The 22,494-nt window shown below is 37.9% G+C and overlaps 1 protein-coding gene across 1 annotated transcript in view; it reads right to left on the reverse strand.

Annotated features, from left to right (window-relative positions):
- HEATR1 (HEAT repeat containing 1) overlaps positions 1–22,494 on the reverse strand; it is a 34,694-nt gene that overhangs the window by 8,159 nt on the left and 4,041 nt on the right. The window contains exons 6-32 of the mRNA XM_054280097.1: positions 21,553–21,693; positions 20,790–21,001; positions 19,548–19,681; positions 18,744–18,852; positions 18,278–18,388; positions 17,770–17,887; positions 16,423–16,530; positions 15,920–16,015; positions 14,807–14,895; positions 14,295–14,506; positions 13,899–14,020; positions 13,116–13,313; positions 12,203–12,386; positions 11,789–11,937; positions 10,946–11,138; positions 10,229–10,401; positions 9,725–9,892; positions 8,639–8,881; positions 7,757–7,888; positions 7,244–7,350; positions 6,058–6,201; positions 5,191–5,309; positions 4,803–4,924; positions 3,219–3,347; positions 1,761–1,991; positions 958–1,084; positions 491–654 (exon numbers count right to left, since the gene is read on the reverse strand). Of these exons, the coding sequence (XP_054136072.1) occupies positions 491–654; positions 958–1,084; positions 1,761–1,991; positions 3,219–3,347; positions 4,803–4,924; positions 5,191–5,309; positions 6,058–6,201; positions 7,244–7,350; positions 7,757–7,888; positions 8,639–8,881; positions 9,725–9,892; positions 10,229–10,401; positions 10,946–11,138; positions 11,789–11,937; positions 12,203–12,386; positions 13,116–13,313; positions 13,899–14,020; positions 14,295–14,506; positions 14,807–14,895; positions 15,920–16,015; positions 16,423–16,530; positions 17,770–17,887; positions 18,278–18,388; positions 18,744–18,852; positions 19,548–19,681; positions 20,790–21,001; positions 21,553–21,693 (4,035 nt within the window). The remainder of the gene's footprint in view (positions 1–490; positions 655–957; positions 1,085–1,760; positions 1,992–3,218; positions 3,348–4,802; positions 4,925–5,190; positions 5,310–6,057; positions 6,202–7,243; positions 7,351–7,756; positions 7,889–8,638; positions 8,882–9,724; positions 9,893–10,228; positions 10,402–10,945; positions 11,139–11,788; positions 11,938–12,202; positions 12,387–13,115; positions 13,314–13,898; positions 14,021–14,294; positions 14,507–14,806; positions 14,896–15,919; positions 16,016–16,422; positions 16,531–17,769; positions 17,888–18,277; positions 18,389–18,743; positions 18,853–19,547; positions 19,682–20,789; positions 21,002–21,552; positions 21,694–22,494) is intronic.

A 22,494-nucleotide genomic window follows, 5' to 3' on the forward strand; every position in this document is an offset into this window, starting at 1 on the left:
TTTAAGCCATCGTTCTAGATGGAAATTTGAGAACCTTAGGCAATGCAGTCACATTAGCAAATGCAGTTCATGCTGGTGGATGATTTTCAGCTGAAAAATTGGGTCTACCTGCTAAAGTCAGAGGCTGAAATTCATAACATTTTGTCTTTACAATTAACAGCATGAATCCCACACTGAATTTGGAGTTACACAGGCTGTGAGTGAAATCCCAAGCTCCATAAAGCCAGTGGGAATACACCGGAGCCAGAATTTCACTTGGTTACCTATGCATCACTTACATAAATGGAGACTGACTGGAAAAGCCTTATTAAAAATAAATAACATTACTGAGAGGTTTCAAAACTGTGCCAATAAGGTGTCAGCACGATACACTGGACAGTGCCCCCACTTTGAATATAAAGTCATACTAAAAAGTAAATTACACCTCAGCTATTACAATGTGGCACAATCACTCATTGTGATCAGTCTAGAAGCAAACTGCCATTATTACCTTTTTCACAAAACTCTGAGAGGACAGAAGCTGTGACATGAAGGAGACTGACAAGAATTTGAAATGCCGGAGTTGTTTGTCGGAGTGAGATTCCACATTAAAGAGCTGCCCCTCCTGATTTTTTGGCTTTGTCTTACACGTTAACTTTTTTGTCGCAGGATCATCTGTTGAAGACATTGACAAAACAAATTTGCACCCAAAAATAAAAGATATTTCATTTCGGATCACAGCAACAAAGTAAAATTACAGTTGTTCAAAGTCCCATCCAGCCTGGCCCTGAACGCTGATGAGGATGGGGCACCCACCACCTCCCTGAGACACTTGTTCCAGTGCTTCAGCACTCTCAGAGTAAAAGTTTCTTCCTTTTATCTAGTCTGAATCAATCCCTTTTTAATTTAAAACCACTACTCCTTGTCTCTTAAATTAGGAAGATTTACATGCATTTGCTGTCTCTGCTTTGTGGTTACCTTCTTTATTCTCTGGCAGCTCTGTCAGATACTGGATTATCTTCATCACGCTCTGGAACTGAGAACGTACATTAAATTCGCAGCAGATGGAAATCCAAAATTCAGTGTCTGCTTCCAGAACAGCATCCTGTTAATGGTTCAGGAAAAAAAAAGAAATATTTCAAGGATTAAGAAAGAATATTTCTATCAATACTAATAAAAATACTCAAAAATGCCTCAGTGAGCTTGTGAAAATGTCATGCTGAGCTGGACACTTCCAGGATTAACACCAGTGGTAAAAGCACCAAGCCCTTGGAGAGAACAAAGCTCCAGAGGGTAGAGAGATTAAACTGCTGCAGCAAAGACTATCTTCTGACCAATGTTCCTTTAATAATTCTTTCTGTTTCCCCCATAAGCTATGCTTTCACCTAATCTCAGGGGCTGCCTACACAAAAATTTATTAAGGTTTTCATCTTAGTCTGTAGAGAAAGACCAGTATCATGTTTCACAAACACAACTGAAGGGAAAAAACCCAACTTCCTTACTACTGAAGCACAACGTAATTAGATTATCAGCTCTTCAGATCAAGGATTGCTAGACAATCTGATCTAATCTATTGTTCAGGCCCCAGGACATAGCACTATTGAATGTGCAGTACAAGTCACAGCCAACACCACCATCAGGTTCTGTTGTAGCACAAATCCAGGGCTCACTACCTTTTAAACCAGCATAACCTGGGGCTTATTAGGAACTCCCTAAAGGCAAGACCATGAAGAAAAGAGATCAGGCTCTCAGGGAAAAAGCTGACCTCTCAGCCTGCTAACCTTGTCTGTGCTTGGCGTCGCTGTCACAGTTTTGGTCACGTACTGCTCAAAGAGCAGCACCAGGAGAACCCAGAGGAATTTGTCTCCTCCCACCGTAGCGATCAGCTGGGACAGGATGGGCAGGCGCCGGTGCTCCGGCACGTGGGGCAGGGCATCCACAAACACTCGAATGATCTTGATCACCACCTCCTCCACGCTTCCCGAGGACTCTGACAAGTCACTGTCTTCAGCCTGGGCACAAACACAGCAGTTCAGACACGTTACTGCAGCAGGGTACAAGGCCTTTCTTGCAACTTCAGAAAATAAGAGAAAGCACTCAGTGCCAGATAGCAGCACTGCCAAATGCATAACCTCAAGGAAAACCTAAGTGCTCCCAAGTAAAGTTTGTAATCATACAGCTCCTTTGCAGTGTTAAAGGAAGATGCTTCAAATAAAATTTAAAAAGGAAGAAAAAAAAGAACAAAAATGAGAAAAACTCTACTTGGCATCAGCTGAAACAAACAAGACATTATCAAGAGAAAGCAAAGCCACATTCTTCAGAAAACTTTGAGTTAGGGTCTTAGATTCAAGGGCCTAGGAAAAATAATATACACAGGCTAAAGAGTCTCAAGTAGCATTAGTCTCTTCCCACATGTAATAATCCTGTACAACAAATAATTTGTCACAGAAACTTGTGCGAGCTGCTAGGAAAGATTTTAAAGAAAAAAATAAAAAAAATTAATTTCTCTTTCTTTTTATATAATAGAGAACTATAACTGATGAGGATATATAAGGATGAAAAATGTGTACAGATATAATTATTTATAGTCTGGGAAATCCTCAGCCCATTATTGAAAACATTTTCTTCCTCAATTCAATTTTACATGACATTATACATCATGTTTCATGTTTAAATCTAATTATGATCCAGAATCAAGATTTCTTTGGTGCAAGTGAAATCTGAATGAAGAAAATGTTGATTTGAAAAATAAGGATCTATTTTTGTTTTGGTTGATAGCCATTTATCTAAGAGGTCCATGCAAAATCAAGAAAAGCCCCACAAACACCAGCAGGAAGAATAAAAGCACTTCCACTTCTTTCAGACCACATCTACTATTCCTATGACCATGACATATTATAGGACTAATAACCAGATTCTTCCTTCCAATGGTTCCTCTACTGAACTTGCCTGCTATTTTTATGACAAAAAGCTTGAACTTAAAGTGTGTTTCAGGACCTCTCAACATACAGTTGTGGTACTTTTGGCTAAACCATTTATAAAGTGCAGAAACTCAAGACTGAAAAGAAGCAGCAGTCTGATGAACTTGGTCAGAGACAGAGGCATCTGAATTACATTATATTACGTACAATTTAATGTCTATCAAAATAATCCTGGAGTAGGTGACAACTGATTCTACCACCAATATTCTAAATAAAGTTACTTAATTAATAATCTTTCCATTAAGAAGACAAATGTACCTGTATAAGAGCAGGAATAACCATCTGCACTGTCTTGTTAATTACTTGGAAAGTGTAGGTGTCATCCAGACGCAGGACATTTGCTCCCATGAATGTAAAAATGGGCATAATGTTGTGAAGAACTTTATCCTGGAAAAGAATAGATGAAATCAGTTCATGCTGCTGTGCATATTGTACCTTGAGGCATTTCTCATTCCTACAAATGACACTAGATTCCTATTAAAAAACCCCAAAAAATCAAAAGAGAATCATTATTATCTTTCAAAATCTCCCTAAATGAGTTTTAAATGCATATTGTCCCTTAATGCTACTTACTGTGTGATTGGTAGATTTCTAAACATTATTTAGAAACCAAGACACACATTCAAGCAATTAATTAGAGAGTGGAAATTGAGAGTTTAGTGTGATAAAACACCTTGTTATCCTTCCACTCAGTGCCAGGTGAAGACAAGTAAAATCAGCTATGAGGAAATCTGCAGAAGCACAAAATGTGGTTGTGGCACAGATTCCAGTGATTTTCCCACCCACTTTTTTTTGTATTTGTAAAACATCTGCAATATCCACAATCATACAGTGTAAAATAACCATACTAATCTAAATTTTTGGCTTTTTGGGGTAATCATAGTAACCAATTTTAAGAAGGCTGGATTAGAGGTGTCACCTAGCTCAAAAGTTAGTTTCCTAGATTTTGCCAGGACTTAGAGCAATAAATTATGGGCACATTTTTCATTTAGTTTTAGTGATTGGAAGAAGTGCTTTAGATTTTAAAAGTGAGATTAAATGAATACAAAATGTTTCCTTCTATTCTGACCTTGAAAATTTTTTAAGAGCCAATATTAATGTAAAACAAATGCCTGGTTCTCTAACAGGAGATGGCAGTAAGATGGAAACAAAAACCCCAAACAATAAAACTACAAAGTCCTCCAAAAATTTATGGAAATTATCACAGCTTTATCTTTAGGAAAACATACTACCTTTCCAAACATGTGGAGAACATATTGAGGTGAATATAAAGATCCAAGCTGAGTTTGATACACCTGGGTACATTTTGCTGGTTTAGAGTTTCAAAGCAAAAGTATCTTAGAACAGTGTGCAGTCAAATTTCAGTCCATACAAGAAAAGACCTGTTTCTTGGTCAATTAAAATCAAAACAACCCAGTTCTATTATCAACTACAATTTCATTTTTCAGAGTTGTACAAGATAGGAACTTGTAAGAATGCATGTGCTAACAGACCAGGTATTTTCCCTTTTTATATAAAAAAGCAGGAGAAAGAAGAAACAAGGCATGAGAACTCTGACCAGAGTGGAAAGGTCAGGCAGGGCTGGTGTCAGAAAACTGCTTCCATTTCTACTGCATTTCACTGCGAGCCACAAATGGCCGGTAACCAAAGCATCAAGACAGACGTTTGTTTTTAACTAAAATGGAATAGAAAGCCCTAAAAGAGCAGGGACCCTGTCCATTTTGCCTCTGGCTCCTTTTTTAGCAAGTTTTTCCCCACAGAACAGATCTGTATGTTCTTCACTCTACCCAATATTTGGAAGCCAACGAAAGAGCCGACGCATAAATTCCAGGTGTTACTTACAGGAAATATTCCAGCAACAGCACCAAGGAGCAGCAGAGCATGGTGGTGTGTCTGGGGCATTTTAGAATACCTGATGCACTGAACTATCAGTTCCACACTGAATTTTTCTTTGTCCAGGATATCTGCAGGTAAAAATACTCACTTATTAATACATCAGTGGCCAGCCATGTAGGAGCAAACAGTACACTCAAGCACTGTTTTTAGTGTGCAAACCATAACTAATGCATCTACAAAAAAAGATTAGGAAGGTAAACTTGTTTACCCTCATAGAGAAATCCCTCTCTCCTCAACAAAACAGTGTAGACTGAGGAAGAAAACCAAGTTGAGACCATTGTTTTAATGCTGAGCTGTGAGAGAATTACTAAGAGATGAGTCTGGTGATTTTTACCTGCTGGGACCTTGCTACCATCTGATGACAATTTCTGACAGATGTTCAGCAGGCAGCTGAGGATCAGCTGCTTTGTATATTCCATATTTTCTTCTTTTGATGCCGCGCGTTCCAGACACCTGTACATTCATGGAAAAAAAGAGATGCAAAAATAAGCAACCAAACTGCACATTTAGACACAAATAAGAAACTGCAATTTTAATTCCACATAAATTCTACATGGAGGCTTCCAAAAAGTCTTTGCCAAAAGTTTTGGCAAAGTTTCTTTGCCAAAAATTTCTGGTTTTTTGTCTTTAAATGCATCAACTGGTCTAATAAAAGACACATATATCAAAGCACTGCCAAAAACTTAAGTAACACCTGGACTATAATTGTTAGTCTATGTACAAGCAAGTCATAAGGAAACAAAGACAAACACCCAGTCTCTATATATTTACCCTAAGTGCCTGGATATAGGGCTGGCAGGAAAAACAATCATTTCCTTAGGTTTCACTGGACTAAGACTGTTCCACAATGTATTGGGAGGAATTTCAAAGCTTAGAGAATTACAAAACTCTGCTGAAGACAAGAGTCCTGTCAATTATCCCAATTTTAGCATTGGTGTCATCCTTCTTGGCAATCCCAAGCCCTCTGCCCAATACAGTTTTCACAGAAGAGAAGCTATGCATCAGGTAAAAATCTTACTGTTTCAAAGGGAAAAAAATCATAACTTCCCATTCCCCTCCTCCTCCTGACTGGCCTAAAAGAAGTTCAGTTGAAAAAGGCAAGCTAAGCTACAAAACATGGCAAAAAGCACAGACCCAGTAGCCCATATTTCCATGTTTAGGGTATCTGCTGCAGCAGAGAGGAGTCCAGGCTCTGTTTTACCTGCTCAGAAGGTTGAAAAGTGCAGGTACCAACGCCTGCGGATGTCGAAGCTTCTTCTTATGCTGCAGTAACTCCAGAATAAGCATCACCCTCTGCCAGCTAGAGTGCTTTGTTGCTGGTGCCAATTCTGCATCTTGAGGCCTTCTAAAAAGACAGGACAAACAATCATGGATTGTCAAAGCAAATGCTACAGTGCTTCAGGAAACACACACACACCCCCAAGTAAAAAAAGACAACTCTTCTTTCACATAGTATTGTATGTCCTTTACTGCTGCTCCCTGGAGGGGTGGCAGTGTGTGGGCTTCTGACTGAAGCAGCAACACATTTTAAACAAACAGCAAAAAAATTTCAGACTGAACTTGAAAAAACAAGTGTTTATTGGAAACAATTCTGGAAGTGGGGAGGAAAAAAAAAATCTGTTGCCAGGTAACTGTCCAAATGATGATCTGCTTGCCATCCAGGAAACTTACTTCTCTGGAATTACTAGTGGTTAACACACTGACTATGCAGGCAATGGGGGAGAATGCATGAGTATGTCTGTTTGTAAACTGTGACAGGTACAGTTTACAAATGGGTCCATCTAATAGGTGATAATTATTCAAAATGGTCAAGTGAAGGAAAATTAGAAAAGCTATTCCAGGTCAAATCAGGAAAATTAACTCAATATCCTTTTTCAATATGGCTGAGAGAATGTTTAAAGAGAGTAAGTACAGTGAACAAAACAGTTTCCCATGAGAATGGAGAGAAGAAACAGGACAAAGATTTAAAAATTAGTGATTATATTACCACCTTACTGGAAACAAAATACTGTTTTTCAATCAATTAACAAATATTCTGATGAACATCTATTAGATTTCAGCCAACTGTATGTAATTTGTCCATGCATCTATATTTTACACTAACCTTACCATTAACAAAAATTAATCTTGTTCAACTGTGCCATGATTCTATAACAGCAAATGTCAACATTAAATATACTGGATTTTAAAATATATTTTGACTGTATTTCCATGAGCTCTCAAACAGTGACATGAGTTGGTTTCCCCATGCCAAAAGTAGCTTGGATTTATTTTACTGTGAAAAGAAGAAAGTTTCTTGGGTTTTCAGTACAAGCTATGCAATGTATTAAGACAAGTGGTGTTTTCAAACTGCATGGATAATACTTGTGGGTTTCTAGTTACTTTACCTCTGTTGCTGCATTTTCTGCCTTCTAGTCTGTTGAACAGTGGCCAGATTTTTGGTTTTCTCAGGAGGCTCCAGTTCTTTGACAATCTGCTCAGCACACACTGTAATCTGAAACAAAACAATAACAATGCAAGCACCAATGAACAATTTGTCACATCACATATCTGTGCCCTGCCTTTTTTAAAAACACATCTCTTTCATGCACATATGAGTATATAATCCACATATTCCTGTCATATTCCCAGGAAATGAAAATCAGTGCAGCAGAAAAGAAGTGACTTCTGCTGCATTCATTAACTTAGTGTAGTAAGTCACTGATAGAGGGCTTTTAAAGAAACACCTTTTAAAAGCAGTCATTTAACAAAATTTTCATGCTATTAACACTATTCTTTGACAAAAAGCTTCCCATTCCTTTCCCACTATAAATGATATAAACAACAAGTGTTACTGAATGTAGGTGACACAAAATCACACTGCAACGGGTTGAAACATGTTTCTGGAGGTTGCCACTTACCCCTTTAAACACACTGCTGATTGTCTGGGCACAAAGTGGGTTCTTACAGTCTAAGAGTAAGTCAAACAATACTTTTAGTAGCTTCTGTTGCACCATCCCATCTGACACAGCTGCAAAGAATGGCTTAGTAATCTACAAAAGGGGAAAAAAAAGATGCAGAGAGGTTTACTTTAAGAGGGTAACAAAATTGCAAGGTGTTGAATTAATATATGTTGGATTCTGTATGACACACCCCATCACGGAGTACTGCAAAAAACTGCATATTAACTACATACTTGTATATAGCCAGGAATGGATATATGCAAAAGATGTAGATCACAGGCACATGAAATATCCAACAGACAAACTGATTTCTGAAATTTTTCACACAACTGACTGGTGTGGGGAACAAACTTGCTGTTGCCAGCCTTTGGGAAGGACATGCCAACACCTGGCCAATACAGGCCTGAATCTGTAGCTTCCTTAAAATTAAACTATTTCTCACCTACTGTATTTTGTTGACAATTTTTCCTCAGATGAAAAAGATTAAGTAAAGCTCTTGTCTGACTGACAAAAGCCTAAAACCTGTGGCACAGCAGCATCTAAAATGATACAGGAACTCATCTGCAAGCAAATACAGTATTACCATTTTGTGCTTGTCAAAATACAAAAAGTAGAGCAAGCAGCAATATCTCCTTCTGATAATTTTAAGAGTTCAAGTTTTGTAGCCTATTTAGATGTTTCAAAGGCAGTATGGAGACACTGAAATCTTGTAGTAAAAAAAAAGACAGGTCAAAAGCTATGGACTCCTCTACACTGAAAGAGCCCTTGTAAATCCAATCTCAAACACTGCTAGCTGCTTTAAGCATAAAAATAAATAAAAGGTATTTCATAAAGCCATACCTGCCCAAGTGCTGTGATCTGAAATGGTGGAATTTCTTCATATATTTTCTTGGCAGCATGCAGACTTTTGATAAATAAATCCAGACTCTTCTGATTCTTGCACAGGAGGGTGGCTGAATATTCATTAAACTTTCCAAGGATTAGATGCAGGAGAATGACTTCATCTTTAAACATTGCCTCAGAGTTGTGAGAGACCTTCTCTAGCAGACGCTCTAGTACCGGCAAGAGGTGAGAGAGAACCATCTGCAAACAGAGAAAATGCATAACAGGAGGTTTTATCCATTCTCAGTTTAACAACTTTCCAGTAGCACAGCTTCATTTTACTGCAGCATCCCCTCTCTTGGACCACACTGCACACAGTATTTTAGGCAGCAGCTGTTCAATTGGAAAAATACAAGGTATAATAAGAGATTACCCCAAGTACTTGCTCATCTGCTCCTTAGCTATTTTCATTTGCAGAACAGTATTTCATAATTTCAAAGTACAGAAACAAGGTAATTTTTCCACCCATTTATGATTGCTGTTTTCCACAAAATCCAAATGTGAAGCAAAACAACTAACATCCTCTATGCAGTTCATAATCTTTTCAAGACCCATACAACTGAACAGGACATAAAAATTCAAATTTAATTCATTTTTTGAACTTTGAAGTCATATTTTCCAGCACTTGGAGAGTTCTGAAAATGCTAGATAAGACTAGGTTAATATATATAAAAGAAATTCACAGTCACTACTTGATACCTTGCAATTCTGTACAGAAAACTCAATGTTCACTTACCAAAGTAATATATTTCTTCTGCAGCAATCTCTTCTGAAACAGTATTTTTTAGTAATATCAAGGGAATTTCTTAAAAACTCCAATGCAAAATTCTGCAGCCATTACATTCCAGAAGGAGCATGCAAACGTTTTATGTTTCATTAAACCATACTTTGCAGCTTCACTGCATATTACTGGAGGTGTCAACTTAATACCTAATAATCTAATACATTGTGGAATTATTTAACAGCATTATTTCTAAATTATATGTGATTTCAGCATTTCACTCAAATGCAGAATCCATAAAAAACTCAAAAGGCAGCACTTACTTCACCATGGATTTCATGAAGAATTTTCATTAAGTTTCTTGCAATATATGATGGGAAAATACGGTTCTGTACACAATCAAGTATGTTTTCCAAAGCTTCCAACAATTTTTTTTTCTGGGATTTCTGTTTTGACTGTGTCTCAAGATCCTCAAATAGAGTTCCCATAATCTGGTTCATTAGCAAAGTGAAAATTAAGTTATTTTCTTGCAATAAAAATGCCTTAAAAGAACAATTATTTGATGCTTTCATAACACTGTCACCTATATATAAACAGAGTTCTTCATCTGGAAATAAACCACTGTTAATGCCTCTTAGGTTCTCAGCCCTCTGCATGTAATAAATCACCTAAATGTTTTTATAGTTCCTAAAACAATTATAAGTCAGTCCACTATTGGATACAAAGACAAACAACTTTCCTCGTTAACTTGATTTCTTTTCTGTGAGACAGAAGCTCACAGCAGCAGACAAAACTTGTATTAATAGACACCTTAATTAAAAAAATACCTGTGCTATGTATGTAGGGTCAGATACAATCTCTTCTGTCTTTTGCTCCAAATGCTGAAGGACAGGATGAAACAGAGACTCCTTTATTCCTCCCAAGGAATGGAGGCAGTTGAGAGCAGCCCTTCGAACTTCACTCACAGGACTAGCCAAGTTAATTAGCAAAGATATCACCACTGCAAGAACAATGAGGGAAGGAGGAAAAGAACAGAGTAAAGTGAGTGGTGAAAATTTTACTGCAGCTGTCCCTGAAGAGGCATCAACATTACTTGGGAATTAAGAAGTTGTCTCTTTTCACTGTAAGCCTCTAAGGTACACAAAACCAATACGAGTCTCACAGATTCATGACTCTGAACTTCATCACAGTCCTTATACTCATGTTTAAGCTCAGAGCTCATATATTGCTACTGACTGTCACACCCTGAGACTGCACAGACAGTAATGTCCTCTAACTGACTCCTTCAGCACAGCCCTGTGCTACTTTAACACTTATAAAATAAAAAAAAAGTAGCTTCAGTTACTTCAAGCTTGGACTTACAACTGCACCAGTGAATCAGCAAGAGAACTGTCTCAGCCCAGTGAAGCTGAACATAAATAACCTGAGATACCCTTCATGGTATAAAATATTGTAAAATTGCACAGAATTAAAAAGTACAGTGATTGAGTTCTAAGATGAGAGACAGACAGACCGACAGATAGACAGACAGAATTTTACTCTACCTGGAGATGACGGTGATAGCAGTTGTTTCTTGTTCTGGTCTGCTTGTGATTCAAGCAGTGCATAGCCAATATACAGAGCCTGAGTCTGTAGCATTGCACTGACTTCATAGTTCAGTTGATTTGAAAGGTTATAATTGTAAGTCCATAAAATGGAAAGGAATTTGAAGAGAAGCTCTGAATTTTCTAGATGCTCCTTAAATTTAACACAATGGAAAAGAAAAAAAAAAGAAAAAAGCACTTGTTTAATTTATTTGGCAAACTGCTACTGAAAACATTTGATAAACCACCCCACCCACTTCAAAGGAGAACTTTGTCTCAGAACAACAGAGAAACAGTGTCTTTTGGGAAGAAAAAGTTATTGAGTAAATGCTGCATGTATACACAAGGCCAGATGTTATTTACATAAGCATGTGAAAAACCATGAGATGATGTAATAAGGAAACACAAAAGTTCTCCTGGAAGTTTTCCTTCCAGTTTCTGTATTTAAACACTAACAAATTTTACAAATCAACCCTTTGTCTTGCTACCAGTTAGAACCAAAACTTTTTCCTCAAACTTTAGGCTCTTGATCTTGTCCTGCGAATCAGTGCTGTTTTCATCTTTGCCTCCAATAGTACATTTATGTTTTGTTTTTTAACTTTAGTTTTCCATTATTACATTTAATTAGGGCTAAGTAACCCAGCTGAAGCTTACACTTCCATCTCCTCACAGTACTTCAATGCCACAAGCAGTGTTGCATGACCTGTTGACCATTTTTCTCAGTTTTCCTTAAAAGTAATGCAACCATGAAATAGTTTCATGACTCTGACTCATAATTCAGAGCACCAAATGCAAAAATAATACCTTGAATAAGAGATTCATCAATGCTCTGTACTGAAGAGCATCTCTTCCCTCACTAGCTCCACTGACAAGCAGGTCAAACAGCCCCAAAATGATGTGCAGGTAGTCTTGGCTATCTTGCTTCAGAGATTCAGGATTCCACCAGTATTTCTCTAAAAAATACAGGTTATAATTAAGACACAGCAGGTGCATAGGAACACCCTCAGAAACCAGGAGAAAACAGACATCTCTAGTTAAAAGAGGACAATACATTTGGTTGATTTCATGTTCACAAGTAAGCAATCTTTACAGATGTCAGTAACAAAGGAGACGGTTAGGGAAGGAACATTTCCATGATTCCAACAACTTCTGAAGGGAAAAAAAAACCAACTTTCCTTTTTCACTGGTGTAAGTAACAGGCAAAATTTTAACACCTACCTTTTACAAAGGCCATGGGAATTTTTAGGCCTTTAATGAAGTTTTTCAATAAGAATAGAACCATAGCTGACTCCTCTGCATGAGCAGTGTCATCACTTTTGAGCTTTTCTATATATGCAATTAACAAGTCCTCAGGCACCAAAGTGTCCTCTACTGTTTCAACAGACCAGCTTAGAGGAGTTTCCTGCGAATGAAAATCGATTTTAATGTATTCTGTCACAATTCCATGCAAAAGAAACCAGAAATTTAGCATTAAAATTCAGCAACATTTCATTTCCAACCTCCAAAGAGGTATCCTTATGGAGTGAATTACATTTCTGATTTTACATTGAAACTTGCATCTGCAGTTTTAAAACCTATGCCAGCTCTTTCTACCATAATTACAGTGTACATAAATGAAGTAACAGAAGAGTAAATTATCAGTCTCTCTAAAATATCTCTTCAAAGGGATTGAGAATTGCAACATTTTTGACAGTCAGTTTAACACTTTCATCTAGCTCTGTTCCAGAAAAACAATCCATGTTTCAGATACTTGCATATACAAAAAAATCATTAATGGAATAACCTGAGGTCAGAATAAATAATTACCATGTGCCACTATGTGTGTATATGAGGGGATGGACACACAGAAACACAACCTGCTGACATGGGTTTCTTACACACAGAAAAAAAACCTAGAGCTGTTTCTCAACAAAATAAGTCAAGAAAACTCCAATGGAAACACACATAAAATATTAGAGTAATTCTTAATGGCACTATTGCCAAGTGTGTGTTTTTGCTCTGAGAAGAAATGAAGGTGAGATTTTTCACTTCAAGTTTCTGAACTTGGTCTTCAGTAAAAACAATTTAAAAACCTTCTTAATATTGTTTTCAGTACAAAGAAAATGCCCTCTCCAGACTGTTTACATCTTACCTCTGCAGGTTCACAACTTCTGAGATCCTTAATTTTTTTATCCAAGAAGCGGAAGACTCTGATAGCCACTGGAAGATAATTTTCCTTTCTCTGTGCATTGCAGCAGCGCTGAACAAGCACTGCACCAATTATATGAGTAGTTACTTTCTGTCTCACACTGTCAGATTCTGTTTCAGCAACGAGTATCAGGTCATCAATCTTAGAAAAAAACAGTGTTGGACAACCAAAATCAGTAAAACAGTGGGAGCTCCCTATGACTAAACTGAACATGTAAATGAAAAATGGTGTAATACTGTTTAGTTTCTATCATAGGTAAAAAGTGACTGTCTGCTGTAATTGTACTCTTTGAAACCCTGCAATGCACAAACATCAGTTTCTATGAACTACCCACAGGTACACCTGCTTACTCTCTAAAATTTTTTTTTACTAAAGTAAAAATTGCTCAAATTTAGTTACACTAATCATTTGTCAAAAAAGGTAATCAGTTCTTTTCCTTAAGTTAAGGAAGAAATTGGTTTTACATGGATGGTATTATGGTTTGGTATTTTATATATATATATATATATGTAAATTGTATATAAATACATAAATACATACAGACATAAATAGATATAATTTTTATATATACATGTATTTGCCTAGCAGCTTGATGATAGCATACTAGTGCCTAGAGCAGCCATGCAAAGTTCTTCAATATCACATTTGTTTAATTACCTGAAAAGTAATCAGTCACCACCTGAAAAGTAAAACTTCTCCAAGGTTAGGCTGACATGGTACACTTACCATTTGCAATAGTAAGGAAGGGTCCTCTGATGTCAAATTTCCAGAAAGCAGACGAATCATTTTCTCATTGGCCACTCCAACCAACTCTGCAGACTCAGTAGCTTTAATTGCCTCTTCAAGAGCTACTCCAAGGGGGAAAAAAAAAAATCAATAATCTAGGTATAAAATTCACATATCAACATACAGGTGGCTCAGTAATATTTAGAATTAGTCAGAAACATACTAAACAATTTCTACCTCTTTTCAAAGAGTTTTTTTCAAAATCCATTCAGTTACAGCATGATAGCCTGATGGTGACAGCCTGCCTCCTTCAGTATGTGTTTAGGTTCAATAAGAAGGAGGTCCTAACTTGCCACAAGTTTTCTCTTATCAAATTAGTTACAAGGAACACTTTACCTTCTGGCCAGCCTTTCAGTAAAGGATGTAAAGAGCAGAGATCAGACTGTGACAAACAAACAGCCATTTTCCAGTCTGCAGATTTTGAATTTGCATTAGTGATTATCATAAAAGGTAACAACTGCATTACTGCTGCATCTAGCAGTTCTTTCTTCTCTTTTAAAATCTCCTCTTTGACTAAAATTTTTACTGTTTGCTCCAAAACCTTGTACCTGAAAGAGAACAAAACATGTTGAAAATACATTACTCAAGCACATCAGCAACATTTCTTTGATTTGTTCTATATTTTCCATGGTGATTTTCTGTATCTAAACAGCTGTAACAACAAATAAGGAATTAATGGGAAATGGTATGGAAATAAATGGGCATCTCTCTTGTAACTCAGCATAGACATAGCATAACAAAAAGCATTTGCAGAGAAACACAGTTTTTAAAGTACTCTTTATAGTTTCTTTAAAAAAAATTAATTTGTACAGAAAGAATGTAGACTGAAAAAAAAAGCACAAACATACCACTTTCCATCCTTTGAAAGATCAGCTTTCTGGAAAATGTTCAAAAGACTTGATACTATTACTTCTGGATTGACTTGTTCTCTGAAAATCTGAATGATAATCAAGAAAAATGAATGAAAATACAACAATGTACAAAACAGTTGACCACATCATAATGGAAAGTACATCTGCTATACCAAGTGGGAACAGAGATCAAATATGACTAACTGCATTCCTGCTGATGTTCATGTAATGAAAATGCTATCAGGTGAAAAGAAGAAATAAGGCTGCCCAGTATGCCCTTTCGATAGCCGAAGTATGGAGAATTTATTGAATGTGGAAATGTTTGGTAAAATTGATAAATGACATGCAAACTATGTTACAATTAAATAAGAATTGTTTTTACTTTACATTGTATCTGGATCACAAAAATGTAAGGCACATTAACAAAAGACACTAAAGTTCAAAGGAGCCCTCATGTGCTTCTATTCCTATTTACTGGTGATCAAGAATGAATGAACACACAAGACCAATTCCACTACTACTAATAATATTCTCCTCTACTACTAGCAGAAGCCATGAAGAGAGACACTTACTCTAGCTGGAAACAATCAGTACAATGCATACCAGAGTCCTATCCAGTAAACCTGAGCTGGAGCTCAGGACTTTGCCACTATCAACTGACCAAATGACTCGCATATGGAAAAACTCAGCTGAGCGCCTCTCCCTGGAGCAAAGTCTTGTGACTGCACCACTTTCCATCCAAAAGACAGATAGTGTGCCTTGCCTTTTTATAGAAAAACATACAGAATAAGCAGGAAGCATGCCTCAAATAATAATCAAAGATTTAAGTATGCTTCAGTAGCTACATTTAAAAAAAAAGAAAAACAAAACAGATAAATTCACTTTAACTGTCTATCCCTTCGTAAGGATCAGGGAGCAGAGATTTGGGGGGAATTTGTGAGATGGCAAACAACATAAGCCTCCTGTATTTGTGCTGCTTCATCCTGTTAAAGGATAGAAGTCATGCAACAGGAACACAAGGACAAGAAAGGCAACTACACAGAATACATTCCAGACACACACACAGTGGAGACCAGGTAAAATCTCGCATGCCAAAAGACACACACTTACCTCCAAACAACTGAGAGCAGACATCACAACATCTCTGTTGTCATCCTTGAGCCGTCCAAAAATTGCTTCTTCTATGAAAGCCTGATCAAAACCTTCCTGAAAAAATAAAGGAAACAGAGTCAAAAGGAAAATAAATCATTTGTCTGTCGAACACTTTACAGGCTTTTAATATCTGAATTCCAGTGTAAGAGAAGTGGTAATATCATCTAAATTAAACCTCACAGGCAGACTAACTTTCAATAACAAAAGAAAGAAAACTAGAAATATTAACTAACTTGGATTTTATGAGAATGTGAGCAGCTTAATCAACAAGAACTATATCCAGACTCCATAATATGGGGAAATGGTGACAGAAGCCTACTGAAAACACTATGAAAAGCAGAAAGGATGACGTAGGCACAGTCTCACATACCACTCCTCTTCAACTGCTAAGTTTGGCAAACAGCTTTTTGAAGACATTCCATGTTAAATCAGTTCTGTAAGTGAGAGGTTCAGACACAAACCTTTGAAGTTTCAATAGCATCTTTCAAATGCTGAAGAGCCAGAACCCGCACAGCAGGCTGAGGGTGATTCAAACTAAGCAGAAGGGAGGTATCACAGACTTCCAGAAACTGAAATACAGATTTCACAGTGACCCCAGTGCATGTTAAAAATATTTTAAACACACATAAGTATAATGGGAGACATTCTTACGGCAATTTTTTGTATCAGAAGAAAACCTGCATGATCAAGACCTAGAAAGTTAAACTACAGTACAATGATATTGTGTAACTGTTTTAAATTATTAAATTTCTTCACTGTTGCAGACAGTTTTTGGAAGATAGCTTGAAAAGTACAGTAAGCCACAGACACCATTATGTCCTAGAAAAGCATTACGCTTATCTAAGGATTCTGAGAAAGCTCTAGTGACAATGTCAGTGTGACAGAGCACAGACAGAAACTGCTAAAAAGGCATCCCTGCCAGTCCAATTGCGTGCACTTATCTCAGGAACCTTAAAAGCTGGAAGAGAGTCATATGCCTTTGTTCTGCATGCCTTGTGTTTCTGTTAATCCACTTGTTACTCAGGCACAGAATCTGTGCCTTTGTTAAATCAGTACAAAAATACAGGAAGTGCTTCTTTCTGTAGTTTGTCATGTTTGCTTTCAGTCCTTCAATCATTGCAAACAACAGCCATAATACTAACCAGCTCTTCTAATAAATTCCTTGGCCAGATCTGTTGTAGCAATGGTTATTCTGTGTTAGGCTGAGTTTCAATTGCTCTTCAGAAATGGCACAGGAAGAACTCTGTGGTCACTCTGTTCTTCCCTGTTACTGACTGCAAATATTCATAAAATCAGTGCAAGGAAAAGGACCAAGCCATCTTCTCTCAACAGTGATTAAGTTGTTTCTCAGCTTTCCCAAAACAGACTCTGCCACTGACAACATCCTTAAGGCCTTGCTGGGCACCACTGTGTTGTCACTATTGACCCTACAGTGTATGTAGTGGCCACGTGTCTAAGGAAAAAAATTATTGGTAGCAATTGGAGCAGGTGGAAACGTATAAATTCTAACCAGGGAAAAAATCTCACTCTTAAGAGTCCTTATGAAAAAAAACTTAAAAGACCTGATAGCTTTTGTTTAACCACAATTTTGACCAAGCTCCCTCCCCCCAAATATTTAATGAAGTTAGGATCCTTTACTTTGGTATTGGGTTGGTTTTTTTTCTTGTTGTTGTTGTTTTGTTTTTTTCTTCTTTTTGTAGGAATGGTAGATAGTTTGTTCATAAGGAGTAATAAAGAGCAGAACTATATTAAAAATCAGCCTTCTGACAGTATAAGCATTTAAGAGCTAGGATCATAATCCTACCTACCTTGTACTTGCCACAGCTTAATGAAAGAGAAATAAATTGATGAAAAAGATTTTGGTCAGCCTCATTTGCGCAATCTTCCAGGTGCTTCTCCAACACAGAGTCTAAGGCTTTAGGATACCTGCCAAAAGGCAAAACCATCAATATATTCTGCAGAGGATTATAGAAAAACATGTATTTACAGGAGAAATACAGGGAAAACCAAGGAAACGGAATGATTTGCAGACCACTAGGAGACATAATGAGCAGAGAAGGTCATGCTGCAAAGTAAAGAGCTGTATAAAGCCAGTAGGTCTGTGTCCAGGTATTACAGTGATAACAAAATATGTAAGGACAATCAGTAAAACAAAATTTGGACAGAGATTAGGAGTCAGTTATTCCTTTTGTATCTATTTCAGCAAGACTATTTGTCTTTGTAAGTACAAGTACTTACTACACCAAATAATCCAAGATCATAGCTGATATCACCACTCTACAGACTGTGGGTCTGTCACAGAAAAATGGAACTTACTTTCTCTCGAGAAGTCTGATGAGAGGAAGGATCTTTTGATTGAGTGCAGCCATTTTGGTGGGATTAGATTCAACCTCTGTGCCACAGGAGATAAACTCTTCAAGAAACTTGCTAAAATTACAAACAAAAGGAAAAGCCACCATGTTTTGCACAGTATCTTTTCATTACTGTTATAAAGCACAGTGCTTAAAAGATTAGGATTAATATACATTATTTACTGCAAGTACAGATTTGCTGCCGGCCTCAAGTTTCACTCTGTCCCACAACTATTCCCACAAATTCTAAATGAATGACTCTTCTGGGTTACTGAATGTTTAAATTTCAAAATCCACATCTGGACTTATGAACTAATAAAAACATATAATATAATGCTCATATAATGCTAATGCCATTGCCAGAAATTATTTATTATTAAACCAGAAGTGACTGCACTACTGCATAGGAAAAAGAACTGAAGTCAACTCACGAAGCCAACAGGGAATCTAAATCCTTTTCCAGTGGTATACTCTCAAGAATAGCTTGAAGGTGTTTGATATAAATGTCATTTTCTGTCTCCTCGGATTCTTCTTGCTCCTCTAAGAACAATCATAGAAGATGAACAATAGTTAGAGAACAGTCTCCTCATACTGATAAAGCAAACAGCTTCTGCAGCATCATCCTCTGCTGAACCAAGCACAAAACTTGAAGACCACAGTGCTCATCCAGCACTAACTCTCTGTGATCCATTAGCAATGCTTTACACCAATGTCATTGAAATGCCAAAGCCTGGATTGCTGCCAATAAACGCAAGGATGCTTTGGCATATTCCAGATCTGCTGCTCAAAGCTGTGCCAGCAACTACCCTAGAGCATTCCTTGGTGTGAATCTGGACCTTTTGAACAAAACAGCTTCCCCAGTCATGATTCAGCATTACAAAGCCACAGTGCAAACAGATTCTCTAGCACAGACAAGTGCATGCCAGCCAGCCTTGCTGCCCCAGACTGTTCCCAGGCACATTTAATCACTGGGTAAACACAGTTGTCCCTAATTAACCACATATGGAGTACATGCAATCTACCCAAGATTTCATAGTACTGCAATACATCTCTAAGAAGAAAAAAAAAAAAAAAAGAAAATAGAAAAAAATCAGCAAACACACAAAAGCTCAATCACATCTTCACAGGCACTGGCACAGTTTCAATGGAAGAAGCAATTACACAGCTGTGACATCTACCACAGTTATCCATCCTAAGGCTGATCCAAGTTTTACAAAGAACCTGTGCTAACTTACCTGCATCACTTTTCATGATGGTGTGAACAAGGTGAGGCAACAGGTAGCGGAGGAGAGGAGAGATATCATAGCCTGCTGACAGGCCTTGCAAAAGTGTTACCAGTTCTGGGCTTTTGCACAGATAAATAAATGGCCTGCACAATTAAAAGGGAGAAAAAAGAAAAGTGTGTATGCTGATCTGGGTTACAAACACTTTCAAAACTATGCAGACTTCACAATTTTCACTTCAATTTTCAGCATCAGGTAACAGTCCCATTGTGCACAAACACTAAAAAGATTCAAAGGGCTCAATGCATGTGTTTATTGGCAAATTTAATATCCAAGAAGAAAAGAGGGTACTGCCAGCCATGCTGAGCACAGCTGCTGCAACGGCATAGTGAACCTACCTATGTTTTTTGCAAAGCTGGTAGTAAAAGGAAAAACACTTGCATGAATTACAGGAAGAGACATCCTCACACTGCAAGGAGCATATCTATCCCCCAGAAGCAGCTAAATGGATGAGAAGTAATTGTGCAATGACAGATCCTCTGAGGAGAAGCCACCATTTCCCTTTCAGCTCACACAGAGCTTCACCTTGTCTCCTTTTACACCCACCTGGCTGGATGCTGCATAACACATCAACCCCACACCTGCACTCTTTAACCTATGACAGTGTTTAAGCATCTGGCAAGTAATCACTCTCTATATGCCTCAGAAGATTCTTCCTATTGGAATACTCCTCTCTGCCAGCAAGCAGATTCCTTGTAGCATGTGGGACTATGTTCAAATGCATGTTACCAGCAGAAGCCAACTGTGCCAGAGCAGGGCAGACAGATGGATGGGAATCCACCACACAAGCCTCCAGGAGAACACCTCACCTGAAGTGAGACCAAAGAAGTGGTGGTAGAGAAACACTTATCCTTCAGGTGTTAAACTACACCAACTCAAAGCCCTTCCACTGAAGGGGCAGAACTTTGCACTTTCCACTTACTTGACAGGGTTCAGTTTTGCACACTGGCATCAGTCTCTTACTAAGAGAAGCACCAAGAGATGACCAGCTCACACCTCTGACACTCCTCTGCTGCAGTGAGCGTACAAATTTTCAAAGTAAGCCAAAGGAACTTGTAAGCCCTCTGAAATGTCAACTACCAAAACTTTTGACAGGGAGGTATCCCTTTAATGTTGAGGATATAAAAATTGCAAATTATCAAAGTGCAGTTTGGAATTTTAGAAAGTGGGAAAATCTGATTCACGTAGACTTACTTTTTCCCAAGTTTATCTTCTTTCTGAGTTTGCAGAAGTAGGTTCAAGCAAGCCAGCCCATCCCTGATTAATGAGGGCATTTTAAATAATGTCTTGCTTATCTGCACCATCAAGGAATGCACCAAGGAAGTCTCCACTGTCACTTTTACTGTCATCTGACAGATTATCATGTACGTTGCAGCTCTGTAATCCTGTACAGAGGATTTCAAGCCCTAGAAAAAGATAAAGGCGAATTTTTAACACAGAATAACACAAAAGAGTACATTAACAAAAATAATTTTTATTCTGACATCCATGGAATCCAATTATGTTCTTTTCCACATGTTAATGTTTAAGGTATCTATAAACTCAACTTCCAAGAAGAAAAAGCTGTCATGCAGGATCCACAGACAAAGAAGACACATTTATTAACTACTGCTTTGTTTGTTTACAAAGCAACAATCATGGACAAGAGAGGATATTAAAGCAGGCTGTCTACCCTGACACAATTCCCTCATGGTCTAGTGTGATAAATCTCAAAGCAAAGACACTTTCAAACAGTGTATCCATTTCTCACAGCTCCATTCCTCATGCAGAGTAGAAAACAGTTCTTAAAGTGCTCATTTGAGGTGTGAAAAAACATTATTTCCCATGGACCCTCACCTGCCTGAGGTTTCAAATCAGGCTGAGTGGTACAGTATGTACGGTTATTTGTGTGAGGTTATGTGCATCTGCAGAACACAGTGCACTTCATCACACAGGAGGGAGACAGAGCTTCACCCACCTTTTGGACATAAGGAAGCAGCAGAGAGACCATAGTGTCTGTTATCTTCTCTGCAGCTCCAAGAGCTGACACAATGGTGGAAGCATAAAACACAAGGAGAACTCTCAGTTGAGCTGAGTTGCCGGGACACTCTGAAAAGACCTGGATCACAAAAAAAAATCAGTTGTTCAGACATCAGGGCAAGTGGAAATGCACATATGGCTTCCCTCAAACCACCAAAACCTTGGAATTCCAGCCTGCAAGCTCCAGCAGCTCCTGCTGGCACAACTGAAGTCATGTCCCCTCACAGCAGCAACCCTCACCAGAGGTTACTGCTCCTCCTCACAGACAGGGCAGATGGAAATGGGTGCCAGTGTGATTAATCACAGTAAGGCAGCCAAAATCACCTGTGATCCTGGTGTACTGCTCAAGACTCAGAGCTGGACAGCCAAGAAGCTAAATGGTGTTATGTTTAACACCTCCTTCTACACCTGTGAATACTCTGTTACTGTGTCTGCTTTGTTTAGTTTGACAGCACATGCATCCCAGTTCTCTAAATAACTGGATCTGTGATACATCTTACCCTTCTGAGACTACAGAACTAGCTCTCTATTTGACATTAACTGAAAAAACAAAATAAAACTGCCCACCTTCTAACATTCTCAATTTCAAATTCTCATTAATATTTGAAGATGTGTATTTAAAAGACCTATGAAAACCCCCAGAAGAGACATGGAAATTCAGAGCACAGTTAAAGACTCACGGCAGGAATGAGTTTATGGAAGAAATTAAGACAATTAAGTACCCTGAGGCAACACAGTAAATAATACAGTATGGCCAAATTGCTTTGTCATGGCTCATTGGTTCTCAGTCACATCCCTATAAGAACTTCTGACAGACTGTCATCTTCACAAATTATAATAAAAGAAATCCTCATACTGTTTACTGATGAATGAGTTCAAA

The sequence above is a fragment of the Melozone crissalis genome, unplaced genomic scaffold (assembly GCF_028551555.1).
Source record: "Melozone crissalis strain CALT ecotype California unplaced genomic scaffold, PUWL_Pcris_2 ptg000027l_1, whole genome shotgun sequence".
In the NCBI taxonomy this organism is placed as follows: domain Eukaryota; kingdom Metazoa; phylum Chordata; class Aves; order Passeriformes; family Passerellidae; genus Melozone; species Melozone crissalis.